Genomic DNA, 20,078 nt, shown 5'->3' with positions numbered 1-20,078 from the left:
GGGTACTTCATGTGAATCAAGATATCAAAATATCATACTAATTTTTACCGATTAGATTAAAATACGTGGTATTGCATAAAATATACAATTGCTTTTTATTCTTTATTTATTTGAGTAAAATTCTGTATATTTTCCTTTTATCTAAATTTATTTCATGAAAATTAAAACAACTTTTACCATATTAAGCACATTTAGTCACATACTACATACAAATTCTGTCAGGATTTTTATTAGGAGTCATATGTCTAATATAAAGACACGAATCTTTACAATCAAATCAGCTACTGTTCAGCAATCATGACACTTGTAATGTAGAAGAAAGAATTGCTGTTTGTTTTTCCATCTGCCAGGAGAATCTTTAATACAGGGAAAGTATTTCTAGGAAAGCTGTTACCATAGTAGATTTCCCTTTATTAGCAACACAACACACTGTACTTTCATTATAATCAAAACAACACTCTTTCATTATCCTCCTTAATATTTTTTCATAATGATAGATAAATGTAAAAAAATAAATTTTCAGTGGGTTACAATATTATTTTATCAATTAAATTATTCAGTAAAAAATTACAGGATTACCAAGCAATAAAACTTTAAGTTCAATATATTAAAATTCATTATTTAAGATGATTAACATGAATTATTAAATCATGTTTCTCAAACTCATATTGCAGAGAGAAATGAGAACATATTATCAGGTTACCTTTTTGGTTTTGTTAAAGTTGTTCTTTTTCATGGAAATACTTTGTTTTTAATATATATATATAAACAGGAGCTTTAACACATTGAAATCAGAGCCTTAGTTGTCTTCTAAACACCCTATGTCATTTATAGGGAAAATACTTCTTTCCAGTGGGGATAACTATTCTCAATTGTCACACCTAAATTAATACCTAGGTGCCCAAGTTTGCAATTAATTTGGCAAGTGTCCACATTACAAATTACTATTGTGTATCACACACTAGACTTTTTTGTAACATCTCCACAGAATTCTTCCCCAAACACATTCAAATTATTCACTAAAAAAAAAATATTCACTAACCCCAGAAGAATAAATATTACAGCTTTTATATTATCTATGAAATGTGAGCATTCACATTGTTTATCTGTTTGATTTCTTAGCTGTGTTATGTTGTTTGTTTTCATTCCCATGGGAAGAATTACACTATCCAGAGGAATGAAGATGAACCACCCTCCCATCACATTGTTATGCTCTAGCAATCTAACAGATACTCCAGAAACAAATCCTTCTGAAGCCACAAAATCAATGCCATGAACAACTGAAGAGGATTTGAATTGTGGAAGAAGAAGGCATTTAGCACATTCTGCTACCAAATGTTAATATTTTAAAACTCTCATGCTTCATTTATTCTAAACCGCTTTATACCTTGTCCTAAATATTTCTCAATTTAAAAAATGTAATTCATTTAATGGCTGGAATACTTTTCATTTTTTATTGTTTTTTTTTTAATTTTTAAAACATGAATACTGCTCATATTTGCAATTTCAATATTAACACAGATAAATTGAATACCTTCATTTTTATACTAAATTAACAGATCAAGAGACAGTCTGTATTTCATTAAATTCATCTCATATATATTACATGCACACAGTCAAAAAGATTGATTACGGCTGAGAATCATAAAGTTGGCCTGGCCTACCCGATATGAGAGGCGCAAGTCATAGGATTTTAAGAATCCAGTCTATGGCTTCTGGGGCACTATGAGTTTTCCACTTCCTGAGAAGGCAAGGAACTCCCTTCTCAGTACAGTGAAGTACTCAACATTTCCTTCTATTTTTCTTTAGAAATGAAGAAATCTTGGATGCATGATAAGAAAATTGGTCTTAGACATTAATCATGAGTACCATACATACCTTGTAAAATTCATTGTATCCAGGTTATTGATGCTAGCAATTACTATATTCTGTTTCAGATAAGGATGTAAAAGTATGATTGCTCTCAATAAAAATGTCAAGTCTCAGTCTTGCTGTGTCCCCTCCAACACAGGTGTGGTTTAATTTATCTCCAGCAGTATCCTTAACCTTGGCCTAGGAAGTAAACAAACACAAGTGCTTGTAATTAACATTAGTTCATGATGGAAGTATACTTGCTTCAATGTAATGAGCCCTTTCTGAAATATTTACCAAGTGCCTATACCTTGTAATTTTTTCCATGTCTTCTTGAATTTCAAGAAAAAAACAGCTTAGTACTCCTATGTAGTAGCATTTCGAACTTGAGAAATATCACTAACCTAAACTTGTGTGACAACCATTAATAACATTTCTCCTGGGATTCTCTTACTAAGTACTGGAGGTAAACCACACCATGTCACTAGAAATGAAGGTCTAAATCACTATCGATCTCTGTCATGAAGATTTCGTCTAATGTGTTCTAAGTAAAACACCTGCCAGCAAAATTACTGGCAATCAGATATTTCAATCCTACATCATCAGAAGAGAAGTCAAGAACAATGGCACTGAGTTTTGATCCTACTGCACGTTCTGGCTTTGTGGGAGCCTAGGCTGTTTGGATGTTCACCTTACTAGACCTGGGAGAAGGTGGGAGGTCTTTGGACTTCCCACAGGGCAGGAACCCAGTCTGTTCTTGGGGCTGATGAAAGAGGGAGAGTTGATTGGGGGAGGGGGAGGGATATGGGAGGCATTGGCGGGGACAAGACAGAAATCTTTAATAAATAAATAAAACAATCAACAAAACTAATGATGAAAAATGTACAGTACAATATATTCAACTGACATGCACAAGACCATGAGAAGATTTTCTACAAAGTTTTGTTTAGTGACTTTACAGATATAAAATTTTAAAAATTCTAAAACTTAGAAAATTCCAAATATCAAGTAAATAGGATATTAAAAATACACCAATAATGAGACAAATAAATCAATGCAGTTGTTAAACCTACCAACAATATTAAATTTAAAGACTCATCAGGTATACTACTATTTCAATGCACAAAAGATAATTAAGGAAATGTTCAACTTCCTTAGCTATCAGAAAAATGCAAATCAAAACAACTCTGAGACACCATCTTACACCTGTCTGAATGGCTAAGATCAAAAACACCAAAGCTTATGCTGGAGAAGATATGGAGTAAGGGGAACACTCATCCATTGCTGGTGGGAATGCAAACTTGTGCAACCACTTTAGAAATCAGTGTAGCGGTTTCTCAGAAAATTGAGAGTCAACCCACCTCAGGATCCAGCAATACCACTCTTGGGAATATACCCAAAAGATGTCCCATCATACTACAAAAGTATCTGTTCAACTATGCTCATAGCAGCATTATTGATAATAGCTACAACCTACAAAAAACCAAATGTCCCTCAACTGAAGAATGGATAGAGAGTGTGTCACATTTACACATTAGAGTACTACTAATGGTAGAAAAACACTTGACATCTTGAAGTTTGCATGGAAATGGATGGAATTAGAAAATACTATCCTGAGTGAGGCAATCCAGACCAACAAAATGAATATGGTATGTTCTCATAAGTGGATACTAGTTATGAACAAAGTAAATTGAGCCTATAGTTCATGATCTTAGAGAAGCTATAATAATAAGGTGAACCCAAAGAAAAACATATATAGACACACCTGGATATTGGAAACAGACAAGATCACCTGACAAAATTGGGAGCATGTGCATGGGAGGATAGGAGGAAGGGGAAAAAGTGAAGAGAAGGAGAGAAGGGGAAGATTGGAGGAGCACTTGAAGGAATAGGATAGTCAAGATGGAGGAAGGACAGATATGAGAGAAAGGAAAGAGATGACTTGATTGAGGAAGCCATACGGTTAGCAAGAAACCTGACTCTAGGAAACTTCCCAGGGATCCACAAGGATGACTCCAGCTAAGATCCAAGCACTAGAGCAGAGGGTGCCCGAACTGGTCTTGCCCTGTCATCAGACTGACAATTATCTTAAATATCACCATAGAACCTTCATCCAACAGCAGATAGAAACAGAGGCAGAGACCCACAGTGGAGCACTGGACTGAGCTCCCAAGGTCCAGTTGAAGAGTAGAAGGAATGAGAATATGAGCAAAGAGTTCAAGACCATCCACTGAAACAGGTTACCTGAGCTAATGGGAGCTCACCTCCTCCAGCTGGACTGGGAAGGGAAAATCATAGGACCAAACTAGTACATCTGAATGTGTTTGACAGTTGTTTGGCTTGGGCAGACTGAGGAGCCACTGGCAGTGGCATTGGGATTTATTTCTACTGCATGTACTGGCTTTTTGGGATCCTATTCTCTTTGAATGTATACAATGTGCAGCCTAGATTAGTAGTGAGGGCCTTGGACCTTCCACAAACCAAAGTGCCTACCCTCTCTTGGGATTAGAGGGGGGTGTTGTGGGAGGGGGTGTAAGGAATGGGAGTAGGAGAGGGAGTGGGAATTTTGATTAATACTTTAAAAAACTATCTAATAAAACAATCTAATACTGTTACTACTCAGTGTTCTGTAAAGTTAATGATCAGAGTCACTTCCAAATTCACTCTGTGATGTTAGTATTACTGTGGTAATAAATCTTTGTTCTTCTTAAATATAAAATCAAGTGAAAACTATACATCAATTTACTTGAGAAGCATAGATGTAAAACTTCTCATAAAATAATTGAAATTTAACAACATAAATATCTTATATTTATAAACAAGTATCTTTTTTCATAATGGATGATCATGCCAGAAAATCATATAGGAAGTAATATGTATGTTTTCTGTTAAGAATTATCTTTAAAATATTTCATGTCACATTTTAAAGTCCTAATTATATTGGTGGATCATACGAATACTTGCCATATTATCAATTATTTTTGGAATGCTTTTAAATCTTTGAAGTTTGCATAACTTAAGTGTTTTGAGTCCTATTCAACTACAAAAGACTCATATTTTATAAGTTGACCAAATTATATCAATGCATATGCATACAATATCCTCCTTCCCAAGACTCTTCAATGGGGGTGTATATTCTAAGTAGCCTATGAAGATAGAACAAAACCTATAATTTTCCCCACCCTCTGCAGTATAGTAATAATGAGTTGTAAAACCTCCTAGAGAATATAAAATTAGAAATATATGGGACTTGTCAGGAAAGATTTGATATTTTTGAAGATGCAGTATTAATTACATATGGTGTAGGAGGTTCAGTACATAGTTTCATTGTAGTTAATCTATGTTAATGTGGCATCCATGAAATGGCATAGCATTTAGTCACATCTCTTTTTTTATTATTATTTTATTTTTTATTAATTTTTTAATTAAAAATTTCTGCCTCCTTCCCACCTCCCTTTTCCTTCCCCCTCCCCCCACTCCCCATGCCCTACTTCCCTCCCCCCTCCCTCTCAAGTCCAAAGAGCATTCAGGGTTCCTTGCCCTGTGGGCAGTCCAAGGACCTACCCCCTCCATCCAGGTCTAGGAAGGTGAGCATCCAAACCGGCTAGGCTCCCACAAAGCCAGTTACATGCAGTGGGGTCAAAACTCAGAGTCATTGTCCTTGGCTTCTCAGCAGCCCTCATTGTCCACCATATTCAGTGAGTCCGGTTTTATCCCATGCATTTTCATTCCCAGTCCAGCTGGCCTTGGTGATCTCTTAGTGGGTGGGTGCCCCCCTTATGGTCTTGACTTCCTTGCTCATGTTCTCCCTCCTTCTCTTCCTCACTTGGACCTTGGGAGCTCAGTCCATTGTTCCATTGTGGGTCTTTGTCTCTATCTCCATCCATCGCAAGACGAAGATTCTATAGTGATATGCAAGATATTTGTTAGTACGGCTATAGGATCTGGGGGGTGGGGTGGGATGGGGGAAAGGGGAGATGGGGAGAGAAAAGTGAGAAGGGGAGGATAGGGAGAACTTGGGGGAATGGGATGGTTGGGATAAGGGAAGGTTGGATATGGGAGCAGGGAAGTATATATCTTAATTAAGGGGGCCATTTTAGGATTGGCAAGATCCTTGACTCTATAGGGGTTCCCAAGGGTTCAGATACATGTTCTCAACTAGGTCCTTGGGCAGCTGAGGAGAGAGAGCCTGAAATGGCCCTATCCTATAGCCATACTCACATCTCTTTTTTTGAAAGATGGCAATCTTCACACATTTAGAAATGTTTCTACTAAATGCTAAAACAGGATTAAAACTTTAAAACACAAATATTTGAAGAATTGATTTCTGATACTCCAACTAGTATAACCTGGGCCACCATGAGCAATGACACCTTATGAATTTATTGGGGTAAGTTGAGATTATATGGTCCATGGGGTACTACAATACTATCAGATACTAGACCTAAGAATGATGCCCAAGAACTTATAAGATCGAACAGACTAAGAAAGTGGTACTACTTCCACACCAGCACCCTATTAAAAATGACAAAAATTATTTCATTAAATAAAAAATATCTATACAGCAATGAAACAGTGAACTAAGGAGATATTTACAGAATATAAGATACCTTTGCTTGACAAGATATGGCATAGAATTAATGTAATATATATATATATATATCAACAATTAAAGAGAAAATAATTTAAATTACACAAAATATGAACCATCTACTAAAATAGACATCTTACAAATTATGATAAGCAGATATTCACTGCACATAATGTAAAATGTTCTGCCTCTTGGGACATCAAGGAAAAGTGGACCAAACTACACTTAGATTGTATATTGACCCTGCAAGTTTTAGTCATTAGGAAAATAAATAAAAGAACTGGAGTGGTAGTTTAGAAATAAAGAAAAATTAAAGTTCCAAAGGATATAACAGCCTTTTCTGTCTTCCTGTGGCCCTGTCCTCCTGTAATGGACAGAAACTCACACAGGTACACAGAAATGCAAATAAAGAGAAAATCAAAATAAAGGAAAGAAATATCAAAAATTTATGAAAGCAAGAGAAAAAAAAAGAGAGGACTATTTATACTTTTGTAGAATGCTTAAGGGGTTAGCCTCTATGGAAAGGAGCATTAAAGATTTGGTTTTCAGACTAAACATAAGTCATCTGTATGGTCAAGCTATAGCACTTTAAGGTAATGAACTAATGATTCTATATCAACAGATCACATAGGTACTGGCACACTAATTTTCATTTAAGTGCTTATTAATGAAATATCACTACAGCCTCCTTTAGAGAAAATCTATACAACTGAAAAAAAAATGATAAACTTAATTCTTTCTCAGAAATATATGAGTTTACTTATGCCATTAATGAAAGATTCCTTGTTTCTTGTTTTCTGTAATTTATGGGTTCTATATTGTATCTATAATGATGTGTATTATAACTCATGTATGTAATATACTATTGTTAAAAAGAAATAGAGAGAGAGGCCAAGAAGACAGGTGAGGAAGGACTTTAATAGGAGGCAACTACTGAAAGTATATTATGGATTTATATGAAAATACCTTTTATAAAATAGTAGCATATACAAATACAAGCAATACATACCATTTTGTGTGTGTAGGGATGTGAAGAAGAAAAATATATATTCCAAATACAGAGATCATCAGGACACATCTAAATCAAATTCTATAATATCTCCAATTCTACCTACTACTAGATTCAGAGAGAGCAGGAGTCAGTATCTGCAATTGGTTATGCATAATACCTAAAAACATGTGGTCACGCAGAGGGCCTCAGTTAAATTTCATGGTTCATGAAAGAAAACAATAAGACACACATGTGGGAAAGGATTTTGAGAAATTGAGTTTTGAGAGGAGTAAGGAATGTTCTTCACATATGTAGAAAAAGTCATAGAACAAATTTAATTAAAATGTTATGTTTCATAAAACATTGACAATATAACAATTTGGTTAGTGCATTTTTTGCAAATAATGTTATACTAACTTTCAAAAGTAACAAAGAGCAGTCAAAACAGTAATTAACATCCCAAAGTTTAAATAAAGATGTAACAGTCTATGTGAGAACTGTGGTTGCATTCAATCACTGTACATAAGTCCATTGCACTATGCTCTAAGCAATAGTCTTTTCAGAGCTGCAATCACTTCTTTGTTCCTAAGGCTGTATATCATGGGGTTGAACATGGGGGTCACAACCGTGTAAAAAAGAGAGAGGAGTTTGTCACTTAATGCAGAATGTGATGACTTTGGCATTAAGTAGGTAATAGATGCAGATCCATAAAACAAAAGCACCACCACCAGATGTGAGGAACATGTGGAGAAGGCTTTTGCCCGTCCTTCAGCAGTTGGCAACCTAAGGATGGTGGCAATAATTTTGCTGTATGATGTTAATATTAATAAAAAAGGGATTGTAGCTAGCAAGATAACCACTGCATAGGCGTATAACTCGTTAACAGAAGTATCTCCACAGGCCAGCTTAAGTACAGGGGGTATGTCACAGAAGAAGTGATCTATCCGGTTAGCATTGCAGAAATGTAGAGAGAATATCTGACAAGTTTGCCCTAGCTGGAAAGGCATGCCACCAAGCCAGGAGCCCACTGCCAGCTGTGTGCATTTTGTCTGGTTCATGACCAGAGGATAGTGCAGAGGGTTGCAGATGGCCACATAGCGGTCATAGGACATCACAGCCAGGAGAATACTGTCCGTAGCTGCCAGCATTAGGAAGAAACACATTTGTGTGGCACAGGCCAGAAGAGAAATGCTTCTGTCCTGGGTCCAAATGCTGTACAGAATCCTAGGGAGAGTGACTGAAACATAACAGATTTCCAGAAAAGAGAAATTTGACAGGAAAAAATACATGGGATTGTGTAGTGCAGGATCGATTCTTGTTATCACAATTATGAAGCTATTTCCAAATAGGATAATTACATACATTATAGAGAACATTCCAAATAGAAAGCCCTGGAGGTTGGGAATGTCAGAGAATCCGAGGAGGAGAAACTGTGTCACTGTGGAAGTATTGTCCTCTTCCATGATGTTTGTGTGTATCATCTGTGAGAATGATCCAACAAGAAGTACACCTCCTTATTCTCAGCTTTGAATCTTATTTGCATATTTTAAGTTCTGCTTACAAATATGTATATTTATACCTTATTAAATCAGAAATTGCAATGACATATACTCTTTGTTATTAAATGTACCTTTGAGGTAAATGGTGCTGCACTCTCAGCTCTCTACTAGATATATAATACATATTCTTTTTAATGGCACAATAACTCATAATATTTTAAATGTTTATCTAAATATGCAATTGACAAATTCTGAATTAATTATTTCATTTCTAGTTGTCTCCTTAATATTCTTCCAAAATTGCTTTTTATTATTTTTACAAATCATTTTCATTTCAATTAAATATCCTTTATATACTTAAAATTATGAACAGAAAAATTTATTCATCTTTTCATGTGATTTTCTAAATCCCCTTTATCCCAATAATCCAAAATATATACAATTTCATTGCAAAGTACATAATAAATTGTACACATGATTTGATGAGATTCTCTTTTACATATAAAATTTTGGAAGTGTGGTGTAAAATCTATGCAATCATAATTTATGTTTTCTACATTGTTGAAATTATTGAATACTAAATGTAAATCAAAAGACACAGTAATCATAGATTTTTAAATGGTACTTACTCTGCAGTTTCATTTGTTTGTGATGCAACTGTCTCAGACATAGTTTCATGAATGCTAGGTGACCTCTCTCCCCCAAGGTATTCCTTCAACTCCTCTAGGCAAGTTATAACAAAAATTGCTAATAAATAAAAAAGCTTTTTCAAATCATTTAACATTTCTGTCCTTGTCTTTCTCTCCATCTTATCTGTGTTATTTGCAATTCTCCATATTCTCAAGTTCATACTAAGAAAGAAATTTAGTAGAAATTTCAACCTAACTACAGGTATTGGTTTTTATTTAAATCCTCTATAAATATTAACGGTTATTGCTTTTGAAGCAATGATTTTCTTTGATACAGATACTGTGGCATTAATTAAAACTTTTAATATGCATTGCCTTGTGTTTAAATAATAAAATTTAGAAATTGAAAATAAAAGTAGAGGCTTTTCTGCTATTATTGTGAGGAGCTTGTGATTTTTGTCTTTAAGTTATTTATATGATAATATAAAATAATCTAAAAATTAAATATTATTTTAATATATATATAAATGTGCATTATTTTTGAAGAACTTTACTATGATAAAATTCTATTGAACCAAATAAACATATACAGTGATTCTATTAATATTTTTAGATTAATTACAAATAGATATTAACATTCTGTCTTCATGAGATGTTTTGAAATTGTAGCTTTCAAGGTAATATCAGTGATCTTCCTTTAATATTTTCATTCTATATTGTAGATAGGTGTATCTTTTGGATATATTCTCCCTTGATGTCTTATCATAAACACATTTAAGTATATACCTGACAGAAAATGGTAAACTAATACACCTTAGCAATACTGTGTTAATATTGATGACCATGATCCTTATTGTACCAATCTTCCATGTTAAACAATGCATATGATGCTTTCTCGAGTCATATTTCATCAATATGTCATCAATGGACAGAAAAACAGTGCAAAACCAAGCTGAAATGAAATGGTGTTTGAAACTAAACCAGAAATAAATCATTCAATTTTTCTATTAATTACTTTGTGTAGTTTTATTCAAATGCTGATAGTAAAATATCAAAATAAAAGTACAAAGGTTTTTCAGTCAATTGTAGTCTATGATCTTTGGAATTATGTAAGTTACAATTCTTACCTTGATTTATTTACATACAAGAGCAAAATGATGAGGAAGTTTCTTTTTCTAAGCTCAAGAGTTTACCTTCATTTGCAACAGAGGTCAAACACTTCTGAAATATATTCTTCTGTCACAATACACTCTTCTACATAAAAAGGAATGTTTTCTACCCTGGGGACAACTCCTTTCCTTGGTAATTTCTAATTGTAAACAGAACCCTTCTTTAAAATGTCAGTCATGAATTTAGTAAAACAAGTACCACAAATTAAATTAAAATCATATATATATATATATATATATATATATATATATATATATATAGTCAGTATTTGTTTCTGTTATTATTGGGAAACACTAGAAATGAAAATATGAGAAATTAGTAACTATACTTTTTGTAATGCTGAAGATTGAAGCTAAGGCCTCCTGATGGAAAATACACACTCAGCTACTGAATCACTTCTCAGCAGTTATTTATTAGGGTAACAGACAACTTGATTACAAAAAACTGTTTTTGCTGTGATCAACCTGCATATGTGTTCTTAGTGCTGAAGTCTGTTGTTTCTGACACATTCATAAGTGTTTCTGCATTTTATATATGCAAGATATTTTACCATGACTAAAAGTATGTACTATCTTAGAATACACTGAAATGTACTTTTTCAGACCACAAATCTAATAACATTTTGACATCTTCAGTATGTCTTTCATTCAAAAATATAGTGCCAAGAATAGACACATTTAATTCTAATTGACAAAAATACACAAAAAATCAAAACTAAATAAATAAATACAGCTGCCCATGTTCCATTATTAACTATTTGAATCAGGAAATAGTATTTCAAGTAACAATAGCTCATCAAAATCTAGTTACAAATTTACAGCAACTGGGAGAAAAAAACTTCTGAATTTATTGTCTAGCTGAACTACCATGATGGGTAAGTATGAATTTAGCTGTCTCAACCATTTAGACATCTACCTTGTCACTTAATGAATTCTCCATCAATTATTGCCCTTTTTCATTCCCAATTCATAAAGAAAATTGAAAAAAACTCAAAGACCCCATATAAACAGGCATAAATTCACATTCACAAAATAAATGGAAGAAAATGTTAAATGACTGAGAATCTGTCATTAATTTACAGATGTTCAGATTAAGATAAGAGAAATTATGATTAAGAACTATTCAATTTCATCCTGTCTACATGTTGACATCCTTCCCAATGATGGAAGACTATGTGTTAATGGGCTAAATTTGACTTATACACTTTGCATTAATGTGTTTAAATCCTAGTTGTTATTAACATACTGGTATAGCTGAAAGTCGTTTTCTTTTTTCTTATATTTATGCAACTATGTAATTGGAATTAAGCAAATTTGACATGTCTTTTCTCCATTTATTATCTGAGTCAATCTTTGGTTGCATCCTTTTTTTTTTAATTTGCATCTTTTGTCGAAAGGTAAACAGTAATTCGGACATTGATATGATAATTTTAGCTGAATCTGGCCTGCCAGCTTCTCTCCTGAGATCTGATTTCAAGGATTCTAGAAAACACTATGCAAACTTTCAAAGGATAGAACCAATTAAGCAGTTCTAACCAGCTGCAACATCTATAAACCATAACAGTTACCAGTATATCAAGATATGTACAAAGGTAAATTAAGTGGCATTCACAGATTAATGGGATACAATTGCTGATTAATCAGACTTGGGAGCTCTTTAATAGGAGAAGACTCATGTCTACTCCAGGAAACATGCCCAGCTTAGAAAACAATCTACTATTACAACTATTCAGATTAGCATAATTTCTTTCTACATTCAAAATCTTATCTTATGCCCATTAGTAAGTACATGTACAAATCCTCATCAAAGGAGACTCTCTTTACTGCAAATGGAAACTACAAAAAACCGCAGAGATCAGAAATGGTGGAGATCTCAGACCCAAGAGATAATATATCCTGCATCTATGACTCTAAGAACTTCATGGAAAATGGTGCTAAGGGATAGTTAGAACCAGAATTATGAATAAGGTTGCTGCAAGACAATCTCTTCTAGAAATGGTTGCATAAACAAGAGCATAATAAAGGTAAAAGCAATGGACATGTTAACATGGGAAGAGGGAAATTTCCTAGGGTTCTAGTCTTAGGCAAAAAGAAAAAGAAGAACACAGGTAAATATTTTCTACTGGTAGAAGGAAAACTAGGCTTTCCTAGTGATTAGCCACTTTTTGGTTGTTTTATTGTAGTGTGGTCAGCTTTACAATCACATATATACAGATAAATAAAAACACAGCATGCTGTATTTATATATAATTGTGCATTCGTGCACATTTGCATTTGCTTGTAGGCATGTACATGTGAATGTGTGTCTGTAAAACAATAATAATAAAAGAAAAAGTGCCAATCAATATACTAAGAGTGAAGTGCTTCATAGAGATTCAAAGGAGAATAATGGGATAAAACAGAAAGGAGAAAATGGAGGGCAGAAATGGATTTAATATTATTTCAATTATATTATTTAAATGAATACAATTGATAAATAAAATTTTAGGGCAGATAGGGACAATGGGGAAACTTGAGATATTGCTGGTATGTGTATAAACCTCAGTTTGAAAGATATTCCAAAACTAAAATGAGAACTGTTATGTGACCCAGATAAACTGCTATTCATTCAAACCAATTGAAGTCAACATGTCATAGAGATGTTTACAAATCAATTTCATCTATAGTCATTTTCATATTAAGGATTGCACCTTTAAAGTTAATGAGACATATTCGATGCAATTGGAAGTTAGCTTCCATTTATGTTTTAAAGGGTTAGGGTTTTAAAGGTTGTTATTAAGATTCCAAGCTTAATACCTAGAGAAAAATTGAGTATAATAAGATGTGATATACTTGCAAATACTCAGGATTTCATTATGATATCAGGAATATTAAAACATTTCGTTTTCCATAGATAAAACTCCATATTAAACAGTAAAATACTAAAATATCTCATCTTTCATCACCATAATCAAAATATCCTAAGTGAATAAACATTTTTTCATATTTATGTATGATATAGATTAAAAGATACTATGGTTAACAAATACGTATAGGCAGTATGTAGACGCTCTTGTTTTGTTTGTTGGTTTTCAATGCTACAATAAAAAATGAAAGCAATAGCAAAATCAAAAACCAAAGATGACTGCTATGAAAACCTAGCACACTACCACTGAGCAATTTTACACATAATATTTACATAATATCTTGTTTAAAAAAACTTTAAGAACTTTAACTACAACCATTTATGAAAATATGATGTGAACAACAATTTGAATATAATAGAAATTTATAGATGAGGATGTATTTAAAAGTATATTTTATGACATAAATGATTTTATGATAGTTCAAAAGATTTTTAAAAGTATATTTATTGATATTATCATTGTTCAAGTCTCACTTAAGCCACTGTTTCTGGTATCACAGCTGGAATCCTTGTCTTCTGACTTTTATAATCCCCTTCTACTCTTTTGCCACATTTCCTGAGTCTTATATGCAGGAGATGAACTGAGGATGTATAATTTGGTGCTGGACTTTTCATAACCCATTGTTTTTGACGTTATATTCAGTTGTGGTTTTCTTTAATAGCCTGGTGTGGAAGGTTCTTCTGTCTATGTGTTTCTGTGTGAACATTTTAGGGCTAAGTGGTGGAGAACAAACAAGCATCCTCCTCCAGCAATAGCCTTCATTTGCAATAAAGAAATGATACTTGATGACCCTATCTGCCCTGAAATCATATATACACAAACAATACAGAAAAACTGAGAAAGTTGTCTTAATGTATTTGTTTATATCTATATAACTATCTATCATCTATCAGTCATTTATATATTTATGTATCTTTATATTTATCGACTTATACATCACCTATCATTTAAATATCTATATATCTATAATCAGCTGTCTAATCACATACCAATAATAATCAAAGAAAAAGAGTTCATCATTTTGGAAAGGAGATGGTATAGGTAACATGGAATGGACAGGAGGAAGGCGCATGGGAGAGTTTAGAAAGAGGGGCAGGAAATGGAAAATGATGTAATTATATTTTAATTAAATACATTAAATTTAAAAAGTAGATCACATTATAACATAAACACAGTGGACGTGTAAAAGGAATCTAAACACTTGGAATATTTTTGATAAGGGTTGAGGAAGCTGTTCATTCACTTGTATATAACTCTGTGGCTCTTCATTTTAAGTATAACTCTTCTCAGAGCTGCAATCACATCCTTGTTCCTAAGGCTGTATATTAGGGGGTTGAACATGGGAGTCACTGTTGTGTAGACGAGAGAGAGTAGCTCATCAGTTCCTGCAGAATTAGTGGATTTTGGCCTAAAGTAGTTAATGGTTCCTGATCCAAAAAACAAAACAACTACCACCAAATGGGAAGAACACGTGGAGAAGGCTTTTGTTTGTCCTGTGGCTGTTGGCAACTTCACAATGGTGGCAATGATTTTGCTATAAGATCCAAGTATCATCATAAAAGGGAAGGCAACAAACATCATAAACACTACATAGACAGCCGTCTTACACATTGAAGTATCCCCACAGGCCAGCTTGAGAACTGGTGGAATATCACAAAAGAAGTGGTCTATTCTATTAGAATAACAGAAACGTTGAGAGAATATTCCACAAGTTTGTCCTATCTGAATTGGGATGCCTCCAAGCCAAGAACCAATGGCCATCTGAGTACACTTTGTTGGGTTCATGACCAGCGGATAGTGCAGAGGATTGCAGATGGCCACATAACGGTCATAGGACATCACAGCCAGTAGGAAACACTCAGTAGCTGCCAGAATTGTGAAGAAAAACATTTGGACGGCACAGGCCAGAAGACAAATTCTTCTATCTTGAGTCCAAAGATTGTACAGAATCCTAGGAAGAGTGACAGATACATAACAGATTTCCAGAAATGAAAAATTGGCCAGAAAAAAGTACATGGGCTTTTGTAGTGCAGGATCAATTCTGGCTATGACAATTATTAAGCTATTTCCTATTATGATAATCATGTACATTATGGAGAACATCCAAAACAGAAATCCTTGTAGGTTGGGAAGCTCAGAAAATCCCAGAAAGAGAAACTGTGTCACTGTAGTGGAATTATCCTCTGGCTTGTTGTCTGTGTCTTCCATCTGTGGAGATAATTCAAGTAAAAGTGAAATGATTTCCTCGTGATTGTCTACTTTTTTTTTATATATTTTTGAGACAGGGTTTCTCTGTGTTTCTTTGGAGCCTATCTTAAAATAGCTCTTCTAGACCAGTCTGGCCTCAAATTCACAGAGTTCTGTACAATGAAAATAGTATAATACTCAAACTCTTAAATGTGCTCATTATGATATTTCTTTTCCTTTTTAATATCCTGGCAAGATGTCAATATATGCTCTAGTTAATAATAATAAGATATGCCATTATTACTCAGTAGCAGAACTCCAAATTGATCCTCCTTTATGCAACAATTCTATTCCTTCCATTTGTATTTTTATTCTTGCCTAATATTTTATTTTATATGTGTAATTTTCACACTTAATGTTTTACAGTTTAATAAAGATTCATTTTGCCATGCTAAATTATTGTTTTACATATGTTTTATTATGTTTTTCATTTTGCCCACACCCTCCAGATCCTTTCCACATCCCTACTCTGCAACTCTTTGTTCTTTCTCTCTGTTACTCTTTCTCTCCAAACAAAACAAAAAAAAACAATAATTTTCAAGAAAAACAAAAGACCATCAAAACTAAAACTAAAAAAAAAAAAAAAAAACAAAGTTTATGCTGTCTCTTCCAAGTCCTCCTGAGCAAGATGTGCTGTTTGTACATCCAGAGACACTTTACTAGAGAACACATGTTTTCCATTTCCCAGCAGGTATCAATTGCAAATAGTTTTTAGGTTAGGAGTGGGAATTAATATTCTCTTCTGCCTCTAAGTGCTGGGATTTTATCTTGTGTGAACCTCAGCTGCTCTAAATATTCTTTAAAGATTTTTAAAAGAACTTAGGCAAGAATATATTTATTATCTAAAACTGATTTTCTCAAACATTCTTAACTTCTTTTTTCTGGCACAAAACCTTTCATTGTTAAATAATTATTAACAAACTACCATGCATAGTGAGGTGCTACTAATATGTAATGCTATGCTTATCTTTAATTTTAAAGTCCATTAAAATTTACATTCAACACTTTAATTCAGATTTTAAGAAAATTTAAGTTGGATAATCTAATTTTCAGGATCTTCTTTATATCTTCTTGTATAGATTAATTCGGGAGGTAGAAAAATTGTCACTGACATTGATGGCCAAAGAGAGAGCTAAGAAGGGTGTGCACTTCTACACTCTGAAAGTAGAGATGTTGCAGAAAGGTTATCTACTGCACTTTTCTTTGAGCTGTTGCCAAATCTTTGAAATCTTCACTATTGTCCTTAATATTTTGCTCTCCTTCGTTTCATTCTGTCTTCTGTATTGTATTAGTCCAAGGTTCACTCACGCACTTATTATTAAGTTCTTATTTATCATAATCATCTCATTTTTGTCACAAGGCAAATATTATAATTTCATCTGGTATAATATATACATGATATTCCATATATATATATATATATATATATTCCAAAATTTATATTCAGTCATATATTCAGTAGATTATTTCATTGGAATAGCTCTTATTTCATCTACTCTTACAGAAATAGCTCACAACATACATTTTAAGGATTCGTTGAGTAATTTCTAGATGAATCATTATTAACTCAAAAAGAAAGGTGAAATTCACAGCAAATAGAAGGCAGACCACCAGTTATATTCAAATACTTACATGTGTGTGGTTTTCCAAGATGTCAGTTCTAAAGTGTATGTATAAGCTAGAAAGCTTGTGTTAAATATGAAAAACTAACCTAATAATTTTCTGAGTATAGGAATGTAAAATTATAATTTATTTAATATTCTACAATTTTATATTGAATAGTAACTAAAAGCAATTATTAAAAGATGAGAATGAATTTACTGAAAATTTAAAGAACAGAAACAAGTAGAAAGTTCTCACATCTTGAAGGTGTGACTTACATTCACAAACGTACAACACAGAAGTTTCCATTTTTCTACACTAAGTAATAAAATTCCCGTGAAGATTTATTCAACCACCTAATTGAACATATACCTGATTGTAGAATACAATGTTAAAAAATTTCATGCATTTCGTTAAGGACTAGAAAGTATTGTCATTTCTGAGTTTGTTCAGACAATCGTTTTCCTCAACAACTGCTTCCATCAGATAACGCCACATATAAAATATCACGTTGTTCTTCCCACAGTGAGCCCCTTCTTACAGTTTTCGCCTCTCATTGCTCTTTAAGTGATAGAACACATCTCTATGTTGGACTCAACAAAGTTGTGAAGATATTCATAAGAAAAAATAGCCGGATGAACAAACCCACTTCCTCGACATCTCTAGAATTTTATTTCTTGCTTTATTAAATTTCTCTGATATTTTGCTTGGTTTTAGGTGAGGAATTCTCACTTTTACACCTTAAAAGAACAAGTAATTTTACTCACCTTTATGAGTTTTAACATTTAAAACTACAAAAAAGAAAAAGTTAATGCAATTGTATGATTCAAGATGTTCTTAAATTCTCATATTTTTTATTTGTTTGTTGTTCTGTTCTAACTCAGGGATTCATGCATGTCAAACAACACTCTAACCTGACCTATTTCCTTAGTATAAATGTCTTCAAATGTACTGTAACATGTCTGCTATTATGTTTCTAACAATTTGAAAATATTTTTGGATACCATTAGAAGTGAGAAATTGCAGTAGGAAGGAGAAAATAAGTAGGCATCTCAGGTAGGTTTGGGCATATTGGATTCATGTACCTTACCTTAATTTCACTTGCAGCTTTTTGAAACACTGATTTCTGATAATGTACCTATTGCTGTGATATTAACAGGAACACTTAAAATCAATTAGAGTACACCTAACACTTAATTTTATGAAAAAGTGTATGAATAAAATTGAAGATGGGAAATAAAAAAGTTCACCTCTTTAAAGCCCGAAGGAAATATGTTAATTTTTCTAGATTAATTCATCATGAACAGTTAGGAACATTTTGGGTAAGAGTAGGTTACCAAGAAACTTCAATCATATTCATCAACATTTTGATCATCTGCTATGCGGTTGGAAATCCAGATTTAATACAGATATGTTTAAACATATCTGTCCAAAAATAAAATGATGTGATACATATTAGCACATAAGATAACAATATCAATGATAACAATTTTCCTCATCCTCCTTTTACAAAATGTATTTTCATTTATGTAATTAATGTCAAATATTAAACAGCAAAAAGTCCATCTGAAGTAATGATAAGTCCTTGAATTCTATTCATTATTTTGTGTGATTCTACTAGAATGATGATATTAAAAAAATAAAAGCACAAGTAAATTTGACATTTGTCAAAAGTAGTTCAAGAGTATCATTTTGGACTTAAACATATAGCATTCTTACATTTATTGATTGATAAATTTCAGAACTGATGAAGAAATTAGTTGAACTGTGTTTAAGAATTTGTTTAGTGTTAGACTGGGCATCTTCTAGTATATATTCTATTGGAGGAAGACACACTAAAATTTCAGTGGGAGATCCTCACTGCTCTAGGGAAAAATTCCTTTCCCATGTTACTTTTTAACTGAATGAAACAAAATTCTTGCTACTCGGGGAGTTTAAAGTAATAATGAAATGAATAAATGAGGGGAATGATAGCCTTGGGCTATCGGTCCTATATACCCTTAACCTTAATGTTTTGTGTGCGGTTATTAAGAAATGCAAGTTCTGACAGCAGAAACATAATAAAGTGGTAACCATAATAATTAGAATTATTTTCCTCTTTTTGAAGTATTTTGAATATAACGGAAGAATTTTGCCACTTATCTAGTTTACACAGACACACACAAACACACACACATACACACACATATATGTACAAAAGACATATTTAAATAAGAAAAGTAAATCCTGTGTCCACATTTACTAATTTACTATATTTTGCTTAGACTCAAGAAATATATCTGAGGTGATTCATGCTTTGTCATCATTCACTGGAAAAGTATTTATCTCTGTTCATAGAATTATTCTATTGATTGTTAAAATGGATGGCTATATTTCAGTATTATTTATTTACATAACCATGATTTCCCACAATATGGATTACTTGTATAAATACATAAAAGATGACTCTGTCTACTATACTTAATAAAAAGCAGAAAAATAACTATATGCACCAAAGGGAGTACAGTTAGGGGTTTGAAATCACTACATGATGAGCAAATTTCCTGGATGTGCAAAGTCATTGTTAATGTTTTAAAAACTTGATATAAATTAA

At 33.0% G+C, this 20,078-nt stretch overlaps 2 protein-coding genes across 2 annotated transcripts; both read right to left on the bottom strand.

Annotated features, from left to right (window-relative positions):
• Nucleotides 1–1,911: 1,911 nt before the first annotated feature.
• Nucleotides 1,912–8,914, bottom strand: LOC121466356 (olfactory receptor 10AG1-like). The gene is made up of 3 exons (XM_041680018.1): nucleotides 7,986–8,914; nucleotides 4,158–4,173; nucleotides 1,912–2,052 (listed from the first exon to the last, which is right to left on the bottom strand). The coding sequence occupies exons 1-3, from the start codon at nucleotides 8,912–8,914 to the stop codon at nucleotides 1,912–1,914; spliced, it is 1,086 nt and encodes a 361-aa protein (XP_041535952.1).
• A 5,961-nt stretch (nucleotides 8,915–14,875) lies between these two features.
• LOC121466355 (olfactory receptor 10AG1-like) lies at nucleotides 14,876–15,844 on the bottom strand. Its single transcript, XM_041680017.1, has one exon. It carries the CDS (start codon nucleotides 15,842–15,844, stop codon nucleotides 14,876–14,878), a length of 969 nt encoding a protein of 322 aa, XP_041535951.1.
• Between the last annotated feature and the right edge of the window lie 4,234 nt (nucleotides 15,845–20,078).

Source organism: Microtus oregoni, unplaced genomic scaffold (assembly GCF_018167655.1).
Source record: "Microtus oregoni isolate MIOR12 unplaced genomic scaffold, Mior012 000033F_ref0000390, whole genome shotgun sequence".
In the NCBI taxonomy this organism is placed as follows: Eukaryota; Metazoa; Chordata; class Mammalia; order Rodentia; family Cricetidae; genus Microtus; species Microtus oregoni.
The sequence above is the reverse complement of the archived record's forward strand: the minus strand, read 5'-3'. Positions and strand labels throughout refer to the sequence as shown.

Coding starts and splice junctions, on each gene's coding strand:
- LOC121466356 (XM_041680018.1), bottom strand. CDS start 8,914: ATGATACACACAAACATCATGGAAGAGGACAATACTTCCACAGTGACA.
- LOC121466355 (XM_041680017.1), bottom strand. CDS start 15,844: ATGGAAGACACAGACAACAAGCCAGAGGATAATTCCACTACAGTGACA.